At 39.0% G+C, this 10,981-nt stretch overlaps 2 protein-coding genes and 2 non-coding genes across 4 annotated transcripts in view; 3 read left to right on the top strand and 1 right to left on the bottom strand.

Moving 5' to 3' along the window:
• Positions 1-1,486: 1,486 nt before the first annotated feature.
• xrcc3 (X-ray repair complementing defective repair in Chinese hamster cells 3) lies at positions 1,487-6,355 on the bottom strand. The gene is given in 7 exon segments (NM_001200746.1): positions 1,487-1,864; positions 1,980-2,026; positions 2,549-2,761; positions 3,379-3,533; positions 3,999-4,211; positions 5,992-6,129; positions 6,242-6,355. Coding segments are annotated over 7 exon segments (1,050 nt in total). The 5' UTR covers positions 6,297-6,355; the 3' UTR covers positions 1,487-1,635.
• Positions 5,419-5,490, top strand: trnaa-cgc (transfer RNA alanine (anticodon CGC)). The gene has a single exon. It is a non-coding gene; the product is annotated as a tRNA-Ala (tRNA).
• A 504-nt stretch (positions 6,356-6,859) lies between the features above and the next one.
• brf1b (BRF1 RNA polymerase III transcription initiation factor subunit b) overlaps positions 6,860-10,981 on the top strand; it is a 69,674-nt gene continuing 65,552 nt past the window's right edge. The window contains exons 1-2 of the mRNA XM_053675674.1: positions 6,860-7,071; positions 8,140-8,351. Coding sequence (XP_053531649.1) covers positions 8,168-8,351 — 184 coding nt within the window. The 5' untranslated portion in view covers positions 6,860-7,071; positions 8,140-8,167. The remainder of the gene's footprint in view (positions 7,072-8,139; positions 8,352-10,981) is intronic.
• On the top strand, positions 8,567-8,638 carry trnaa-ugc (transfer RNA alanine (anticodon UGC)). Its single transcript has one exon. It is a non-coding gene; the product is annotated as a tRNA-Ala (tRNA).

Here is a 10,981-nt window from a genome sequence, read left to right as displayed (position 1 = left end):
CATTTAACTCAATAAATAAATGACCAAGTATGATTTTTTAGAATTGGGTCCTTGTTGTCTACTTTTAGGAATTTCATGCAAATCCGATGATGTTTTAAGTCATATTTATGGAGAAATATAGAAAATTCTAAGGGTTCACAAACTTTCAAGCACCACTGTATGACTATCTCTTACAGTATCTCGAATTTATTACTTTTTATTATTACGCTGAAGATTGTGACTTTTTTCTATCTCACAGTTATTACTTATCTCATAATTATGAAATTTACTTTTTTATATATAGATTTTATTTCAAAATTATGACATCTCAAAATTGGCTTGCTATAATTATGACTTGTATCTCATAGTTATGACTTTATCTAAGAATTTTGACTTGGTATCTGGGATTTTTTTCAAGTGGAGGAGATTTGCTTCTGCCGTATATGGCCTTTTCTGTCAGGCACATTTTATTTGCTTAGTCTGACCATTTATTTCTTGGAGTAAAAAAACAGGAAAGTGTAGTTTCAGTATCAAGCATCCACACTGTACAGCTAAACCATGGATTTTGGCACCTCTGTCGATGTAACATGTTTAGTTCTCACTGACCATTTTCTCAGCATGTCTAATATTAATACTGTAGATGTTCTCAGATGGATTTTCTCGTGTTTTTCTTTTTTACACTTTCATTTTCTGGTGTGTTTCTTTTTACTGTGCTTTCTTGTTTTATTTATACATGATCTTTTTTTTCCAAAAGAAGCCATTTTGAGGTAATTCATTGGAATTCCCCCTGGTCTGCTCCTACACTGACCCTCTGGAACAAACCCGGGACACACTGGAGGGATTAGATCTCAAAGTTGGCATGGGAATGTCTGGCGCTCCCCAAGGAGAAGCTGGAATATGTTCGTGGATTTAATGTTTGGACTCACCTCGGACTCACTGTTGCCAGCATGATCCTCACCAGAAGGAGTGAACAGAAATTGAAACAATTAACGAATATACAGTGGTGCTTGAACGTGCGTATACTGAGCAGCGGGTTAAAATTCCTCCAAGCCGATGTGCAGTACTGATCGACGCATGCCGGAAATGTTTAGTTTCAGTTATTGCTGCACGAGGGACACACACCAGATACTGAGAGCAAAGGTTCACATGCTTTTCCCACTAACAGATATGTAATATTGGATCATTTTCCTCAATAAATAAATAACCAAGTATAATATTTCTGCCTTATTTGGGTTCTCTTGGTCTACTTTTAAGACTTGTGTGAAAATCTGGCAATGTTTTAGGTTTAATGCAGATATTCGAAAGGGTGCACAAACTTTCAAACACCACTACATTTTTCAGTTTTTTCATCCTTTGTGAAGCTGTTTTGTGAATTTTAAGTGTGATTAAAATTGGATTTTACTGGAATAGTACTCAGACAGGAGTTTAATGAAATATAATAACTAGTAAAATAAAGTATAATTTGCTGACAAAATCAAAGATACACATAGACAAAAACATTGAGTTTACTTAGTCTATTTGTATTCTACTGGTGCAATAAAACAACGGATTTGTGTAATTATTTGAATATTTCTCCTCAGATAATGGAGTCCATCACCACCTGAGAATCTCTCATTCTTTGCTCTAATCCTTTGTTTAAGTTGGCACCGCCTGAGACTATTCGACGACTCCTTCTCGGGCTATTCCTTTAACTCCTTCTTCCCAGACTCCACACAGGCAGCTCGCTCGAGCCAGATGAGGAGCGAAAACCACCTCTAATTCGCGAGCAGCGCTGGTCTGCTCCCCTGATCTCAAACAGCGTTCCTGTCTCCTCAGCATGAGACGCACCATCACCTGATTGGCCCAAATAATACCCAGAGCAGGGAGCACCTTACTTTCCACCAGGCTGAAGGGGGCATAAACAAACAGGCATGTTACACAAACACAGGTCTTTTAGCTTACACTTAAGGGAAATCAACAAGAGGACAGATAGAATGTATTTCCACACACAAAACACTCACCCATAATCACAGCGGCTTGGGTTTGGGCCGTCCACAACATCTGACACCTAGTAAATGAGAGTAACGGTTACAATTTCTCTAAGCCAATATTGTGTCTTTGATGTGCTGTACAAGATGTAGTTTAAAATCTAATAACTGAACAAATATTTAGAAAGGAAAAACGCCATACATATACATATTAAATTTTAGCAGTAGTGTGGACGCAATATGATTTCCTTATAAACTTTAATGTCTCTGATTTTTAAAAAATTTTATTTAAAACTTCCACTCATCATCCTGCAGGAATCTTTTTTTAAAGCCCCTTCAACACAGTTATGTAAAATCCCATATAGATTCCTGTACACTATATATGCTTACTACATGGGGTGTCATCCAAGTGACTTTTGGAAACAGTTTTAGGATCAATGTTAGGACACTTTACGTTTTTTTTTTCCCCTTCATTTAATTAGAGAATCAACAAATCACATGCAATCTTGGACATCAGATTGTGGATTTCAATATGTAAATACTATACGAATCTGTGTGTGTGTGTGTGTGTGTGAGTGAGAGAGAGAGAGAGAGAGAGAGACCTGGTTAATGCAGAAAACAGGTGTGCTGTATGTATGGCTGAGTCGATGTAGTGTGGCAGAGAAGGCCAGTAGGTGACGTGCTCTCTCTATGGCCTCATCAGCCTGGAACTCACTACGAAACAGAGCAGCCACTGAGTCCACCACGATGAGGCGTACTAGACCTCGCTCCAGCAGCGTGCGCAATCGCTGTGTCACACACCTCTGCAGGGCTTCCTGTAGACACACACACACACACACCACTGTGATCAGAAATATTAGTGCTTATTTATTTGCACATGCTTTCATATCTTCTGCAGAAATATCTTTATTATTGTATTGTCTATATTATTGTTTGTTTATTGTATCATTATTATTGTTGTACATACTGTACAGATGTACATACAGTAGAACATGCACAACCAGGATCATGGTTTTTACACCAAATCGGATTACTTTTGTAACAAGTTTGTGGGTGGAGTTTTCGACTAGTTCAAAAATACTCCACGCCTGGCATGATCACGTTTTTTTTTTTTTTTTTTTTTTTTTTTTTTTACAGATATTCAGAATGAAATGTAATATATTTCTGTAAACAAAGGCAACGTGTAAGTGCAGACAGTGTGCAGATGATGTACAGAAATATTTCTATTCTGAGATATATTTAAAAGAGGGAGAAGTGGATTATGGAGTGGGTAAGGCCTGGACATCAAAATTCCACATGCACCATGGTGACCTTGTTTCCCACGCAAAGGCTGAGAAAAAAATGTACTCCATTTTCCAATGCCTGATTTTTTTAGGCTAATTTTAGAGATGTACTTGAGGAACCCTAGCAACCCTGGGACAGCTCTTCTTACCAGGTCTGCAGTGTGTTCGATATAGATGTTGTCACTGAAGCGGATGCTGCGGATCAGAGCCGGTGGAACATCTGGGCGAAGCCGAGACTGCTGGGTAATTAGCTGCCTCAACCGTTTGATGGGAAAAGGATCTTCAGTGCAGATATATACAGCTCCTGTTCATGGATTGCAATCAAAGATATTTGTCAAATTGTCCACTGATAAATCAACATAAGAATGATTTACAGAAACATGACCAGGCCTGAGAAATGAATCATGATCAACATGTTTGATTTCCTCAACTAATTAAGCATAATTAATAGTGATATTGCTGAGCTGAGCAAAAGACTTTGCTGTCTTTGCTGACTCTGTCAGTGTGGATGCAGTTGTTTTAAGGTATACTATTGTTTATATTCAATGTATATACACACTGATAAGGCATCTTATTTTGATGACATTTAGATTCTGGTCTACATGTTTGAAGGAAGATAGGCAATTTTCTAAGATTTCAATATTAAGTAAACATTCCAGGTAAATGATTAGTGATTACTAGACTAGCCATTATTATTATTCAGTCCTATAAAAGACCAAGTAAACGCTACATTTTATCCTCAGCCTCAGTTCTCCCAGCACAGCCTTACCTGCCCCGAGTCCCCCATGCTCGCGTGAGTACTGGACGGACAAAGAGAGCTGCAGACCGAACTGGGTCTTTCCAGCAGCACTCTCGCCTGCTAACTCCGTTATCCCATGCAGTGGAAGGCCACCATGCAAGAGACCATCCAAAACAGGACAAGCAAATGAAAGCCTATGTCCAGGCTCCAACGATGGGAATTCTCCACGTATCAGCTGTAAAGCTGTAAAGAGCATGTGAGAATATGTACTTTAGAAGAAGAATATTTTGCAAGAGCCTGTATGGTAAGTCAAGTAAATGTATGGCTTCATGTTATTTAACTGCATTCAGAAATGTATTTCTCCGAAATGTGCTGCATGAAACCACATGAGATTAAATTAAATATTCACCCTTCTTCAACTTTCTTCAAGACATTCAACCTTTTGTAACGGCTGCCAAGAGTAGAGTATCACTAACAAACACTGAATCAAACACCTCGTTTGTTGTGTTTCTTATATCTTAAATGGGCCATTCCATCTCAAGTGGTCCAATACGGGTTGCTCGACCAATTTAAATTTTCCTAATTTTTTTTTTTTACTTCTATGTATTGGCATAGCAACATCACTAGTTTTTATTTTAGTTTTTATTTTACTTGGCTTAATTACGACTGCCATCTTTGTGTCATGGCACACAGCAAATTTTGGTTATACAGCTGTTTACAGAAACCTCAATATCTCATATATAACAATTGCCAATCATAAACATAATTACTGTAAAATACTGTTTCTTTCAATCTGTTCATTTCTCAAAGTAAAGTGGGCTTTTCCCTAGATTTCTACTAGCCCTAAATCTGTAACCAGGGGAATCTCAAATTTTTAACAGGAGAATGCTACTATGGAGGACTTATTTCTGTGAAAATTTCAGGACTGTATCTGGTCCCCCACCAGAGATATTCAACCCAAAAATTAGGGTAATTTTTTTTTTTAAATTGCAGTTTCTCACCCCCATTAAAAAAAAAAAAGATAAGTCTCAAACCTGAAATGTTCTGCATGCGCACTATACTTACCTACCACTATACTTTTGTGCCACTATACCACTATATTTTATTTTATAGAACATAATATTTTATACACACACACAGTTTCACTTCTAGTTTGATGCTAACTGCATTTCATTGGCTCTGTACTTGTTCTCTGCATAGTGACAGTAAAGTTGAATCTAATCTAATCTACTGTCAGAGCTGCTGTTATAGAAAATGCATCCTGCATCAGAAGATTAAAAGTGACAGCTTTATTTCTGACTGTTACAAAGCTTTGACGTGATAACCATAACTTATTAGAACGAGGGCAGTAATATGAACCTGTGATTTGCCTGGCTGTCAGCACTACCATCAGAGCTGCCGTTATAGAAAACACATCAGCTGACCAATCAGATCAGTGTTTGTGGCAGATGCGGATGTAGCTCAGTGGTAGAGCGCATGCTTCGCATGTATGAGGTCCAGGGTTCAATCCCCTGCATCTCCATGTGGGACTTTTTAAAGGTCACTCCGTGATTAAGGCTTTGACCTGTTGATCGTTGTGAATTCAAATACAAACACCGCAAAGCTGGCATTAATTTTAACCTTCGACTGCTCAGTTGTAGCCGGTCGCAATTGTAAGTCAGGTAATGAAATGAGGTAAAAATAAAAGTACAACAGTTAGCTGTGTGGTATAATTTGACCCCACAGTGTTATTTTATCACTCATGCTTTAAATAACACAATAAAGCACTACTATCAGAGCTGCTATATACGTATAACTGTATGTTAATACGTGAAATTCTGGAGGGACGTTGGACGGCGTGGCGTGGTGACGTAATGACGCTGGCTGTTAATCTAATTATGTTCTATAACATGTCAAACGGGTACATGAAAGAAGTATTCTAAAAGTGTCTCATGTAAACACCTTAATCACAATATTATCTTACTCAGAGTAAGGTCAATAATTAGATTAGTGCTGTCCATGTAAACGTGGTCAGTGTGTTTACCTGTAACAGGTGGGACTGAGCGGTAAAGAGCTGCTACTGCAGTATGCACCAGCTGGACCTCAGAGTCAGAGAGGTGAAGGAGTCTCTGCAGATCAGGAGCCGGAAGACTCAGAATCTTTTCTGCTGAGTTCACATTGGCTGAGAAGATTCAAACCATATTTAATCAGCTCAAAAAGCATTGCCTCTCCCTAAAGTTAATCATAGAAGCTACTTCATTTCATCTCATTTCTCTAGCTGGACATGTGGTCACCTCTTTTTAAAGCAGCAATAATCTTTGGATTCAGTTCAAGTTTCTCCCAGTCCATTGTATCTCATGACTCTCCCTTAAAGTCTGCTGTTCCGCATATTTACCGTCACAAACCTCAGAGAAATATGTTACATTATTATAATATTTTAACAGCTGAAAGAAATTCCCGCGGTTGGTTGGTAATGTTTACTATTTCCAGGTTTAGAATTAACCTTACAACACCCGCCAAAATAAAAGCGCCAATAAGGCTTAACTTAAAACGCACTAAGTTTAAAAAAATATATATATAATTCTACTAACCAAATAAGATTTATCAAAACGTATTAGGAAAAATATATATATATATTTTTCAAAATATTCATAAGTTTCCCTTAAGTACTGGTGTACTCAATCACTTAAAAAGAGCGCGGTTTACAATTACGACGAAGAAGTGCTCTGGCAATGGTACACGCCGGTATAGGGGTGTGCCTTCCTGTTAATTAATTACATCGCCACTTAGGAGCACATCCATATTAAAGAAGTAATGTTTTTACAAACAGTAGGTATTAATGTCAATAAATAACGATGTGAAATGATGAAAAAACGATTCCATGTAACTGAAAAAGTCCTCCTATTTCCTTGTACACCCCTACTAAGGCAAATTTCGAGCACTCCTTCTTTATCTGTATAGCGGTTGAGAGTCAAAACAACCTACTGTTAATAAAACAAAACGTTTCAACGATCCAGAGTTGTTTTGTTTTGAGTTTATGCAGGATGGAGTAGCATTGAGGATAACTTGCTTATCAATAAAGTCTCTCGAAGACACCGCTTTGTAGCGTTTACTTCTGTGCTTGGTGAGTGGCTAACTAGTGAGAAGAGTATCACGATATATAATGTTAGCAGGCTAGGAGGGGAAGCTAACCGGCAGCCAGGTGAGCCTTGGCTGGGGTGAGATGTGTGCACTGCGCGCCAGGGTGATCAATAATAGAGGATACGAGCAGATAAGACCAACGGAGCGGAATAAGGTGGAGTTTCGGAGTAGGATTAAATTAGCTAAGGTTAAAATAAATTCCAGCTAGCTTCAACTATGGCTATGTTTCCAAACACTGCTAATAGTAAAGCACACGCACAGTGGTCAGAAATAAACATTATAAAGGGCTCCTAATATTCACCAATAAAGCATACTAACGGACATAAAGTGTGTGGGTGTATACACTGGTGTATACACCAGTCATACCACTTCAGTGTAGCAGACAGAGTGTTACCAAGAAGTCCTGTAGCGGAGCGGGACAGGACAGTTCAGTTTCCGGTATAGTCAGAGAGAGGCAAGTCGCGGGTTCGAGCCTCAGGCATGTTCAGATATGAAATAATGCTTTACAAGAAAATATGCTTTGTTAGCAGTGAATATGTCTTTGATTGTGTTACTCTTAAATGCTTTTAGTTGACATGCTTTCTGTTTGTGAAAGGAAAAGCAAAGGATGCAGCAAGTATATAGTACTGGTATTGGATATCAGTGCTGATATATAGTACTGGTATTGGATAGCAGTATCGATATATAGTACTGGTATTGGATATCAGTACCGATATATAGTACTGGTATTGGATATCAGTACTGATATATAGTACTGGTATTGGATAGCAGTATCGATATATAGTACTGGTATTGGGTATCAGTGTTGGATTATTATGGGTATTTTTCCACTACCTAGCTTTTGACATTAATCAGATATAACATTTAAACTGTCCCATGTGTTTCAAACATTATCCATCATTTCTATACTTAGATATGAAGTGTAGCGTGTAACTTTTACATGTGTTTATAAATCTATAATAATCATATTTTGTCAAATATCCCACAGACAGTGATAGATTTTCAGTGATTCAAAAGTACATGTATTATCTATACTTTGCTTCTTTCTCAGGTGTACCAGCGTCTCCACCGGCGTCAGGATGAGTGCTAGGCAGTGTAAGAGCTGTGGTGGAGCGGATATAGATCTCGACCAGGCGCGTGGAAGTGCTGTGTGCACCACCTGTGGATCAGTGCTCGAGGACAACATCATCGTGTCTGAGGTGCAGTTCGTAGAGAACAGCGGAGGAGGAGCGTCTGCTATCGGACAGTTTGTGTCCGCTGATGGTACGTCACAGTATGTCTTGGAATAAAACACGCTGTTGTAGGAAAATAATCAACGACATGGTGCTGTGATGTACAGTGCGAATGGCTTGTTACCACACTGAAGATGATTATTCCCCAATAACAGAAGGTCCTTCCGTATGACTACAATTTTTTTTTTATTAATCAGCGAACACCACAGCGACCAATCAGATTCATATAAAGTATTTGTGGCAGATGGGGATGTAGCTCAGTGGTAGAGCGCATGCTTTGCATGTATGAGGTCCAGGGTTCAATCCCCTGCATCTCCATGTGTGGATTTTAATCAGGTAATGAAGTGTACATCTGTTATTTTTGTCATTTTATTGCTCATGCTTTAAATACATACGCAATTAAGCACTACTGTAAGAGCTGCCTTTATAGAAAATGCATCAGCTGACCAATCAGATTTGAGAATTCAACAACACTGCAGTATGATGTTCTTCAGGCAGATGGGGATGTAGCACAGTGGTAGAGTGTGTGCTATGCATATATGAGGTCCAGGGTTCAATCCCCTGCATCTCCATGTGTAATGTTTTAAGGGTAAGTTAAGGCTTTGACCTACTGATCAGAAGGTCATGAATTCAAATCCTAACACCACAAAGCTGCCACTGTTGTATCTTTGGCCAAGACCTTTAATCTTCAACTCCTCATTTGTATCCGGTCTCAGTTGTAAGTCAGGTAATCAGAATCAGAATGAGCTTTATTGCCACGTGTGCTTACACACACCACGAACTTGTCTTGGCAACAGGAGCTTCTAGGGCAGAAAAAACGGAACATCACACTATATATATATATATATATATATATATATATATATATATATATATATATACATATATATATATATATATATATATATATATGTATATATATATATATATATATATATATATATATATATATATGTATATATATATATATATATATATATATATATATATATATATATATATACATATATATATATATATATATATATACATATATATATATATATATATATATATGTGTGTGTATATATATATATATATATATATATATATATATATATATATATATATATATATATATATATATAAAGCAATAAAAATTAAATATGGGACAGTACTAAAGACAAATAGACCGGATTATGTGTGTACAGATATGCTATTTACAGATGTACAGTTATGTGCAAATGGAAGTATAGAATGAGTATATAATATAATAATAATTTTTTATTATTATTATGCTCTGTAGCACTGACCAGAGGACAGTAGTTCAAAGAGAAAGTGGGCTGGGTGCGAGCGTCCAACGTCATGCTCTTAGCCCTTTTTCTCACTCTGGAGGTGTAAAGTTCTTGGAGGTTGTGCAGTGGGGCACCAATACTTGTCTCAGCAGTCCTGACTGTCCGTTGTAGTTTCTTTCTGTCAGATTTGGCGGCTTAACCAAACCAGAAAGTTATAGAAGTACACAGGACAGACTCAATGACGGCTGAGTAAAACTGTATCAGCAGCTCCTGGCAGTACAGCCTCTGATGGGCGTTTTTCAAAATGGAGTCTATGTGATCGTCCCACTTCAGGTCCTGAGAGATGGTAGTGCCCAGGAACCTGAATGACTCCACTGCTGCTACAGTGCTGTTCATGATGGTGAGTGGGGGGAGTGCAGCGGGGTACCGTCTAAAGTCTACTGTCATCTCCACTGTTTTGAGTGTGTTAAGGCTGTTGTGACCGCACCAGGCACCAGCCGTTCAACCTCCCGTCTGTACGCAGACTCGTCACCGTCGTGGATCAGGCAGATGATTGTGGTGTCATCTGCACTTTTCAGGAGTTTAACAGAGGGGTCCTTAGCAGTGCAGTCGTTTGTATACAGAGAGAAGAGCAGAGGAAACAGAACGCATCCCTGAGGAGCACCAGTGCTGACAGTGAGGGTCCCAGATGAGAGTTTCCCCAGTCTCACTCGCTGTTGTCTGTCTGTCAGGAAGCTGGTGATCCACTGACAGAGGCGGGTGGGCATGGAGAGTTGGGTCAGTTTGTTTGAGGTTGAAAGCTGAATTGAAGTCCACAAATAGAAGCCTTGAATATGTCTCTGGTCTGTCGAGGTGTTGCAGGATATAATGTATCCTGTGTCCCATGTTGACTGCATAATCCACAAACCTGTTGGCTCTGTAAGCAAACTGAACGGGGTCCAGCAGGGGTCCAGTGATGTCCTTCAGGTGGGCCAATACCAGTCTCTTATATGACTTCATGACCACAGACGTGAGGGCAACTGGTCTAGTCGCTCAGACCAGTGATTTTGTTTTTTTTGAGGACCGGAATGATAGTGGAGCATTTGAAGCAGTTGGGAACTTCAAACTGCTCCAGTGATCTGTTTAAGATCTGTGTGAAGATGGGGGCCAGCTGGTCAGCACAGGCTTTCAGACAGATAGGTGAAACACCATCTGGGCCTGAAGCTTTCCTAGTCTTCTGTTTTTTAAAGACACAGCCCACATCTTCCTCACAGACCAGAAGTGCAGGTTGAACAGCAGGAGGGGGGAGGAGGGGGGAGGAGGGTGGCTGCAGGAGGTGTTGATGGCTGCATGAAGAGCAGATCAGAGTGGGGGAGGGGTGTGAGACCGGGCTTTTCAAACCTGGTGT

This window comes from Ictalurus punctatus, chromosome 25, assembly GCF_001660625.3.
Source record: "Ictalurus punctatus breed USDA103 chromosome 25, Coco_2.0, whole genome shotgun sequence".
Lineage (NCBI taxonomy): Eukaryota > Metazoa > Chordata > Actinopteri > Siluriformes > Ictaluridae > Ictalurus > Ictalurus punctatus.
The sequence above is the reverse complement of the archived record's forward strand: the minus strand, read 5'-3'. Positions and strand labels throughout refer to the sequence as shown.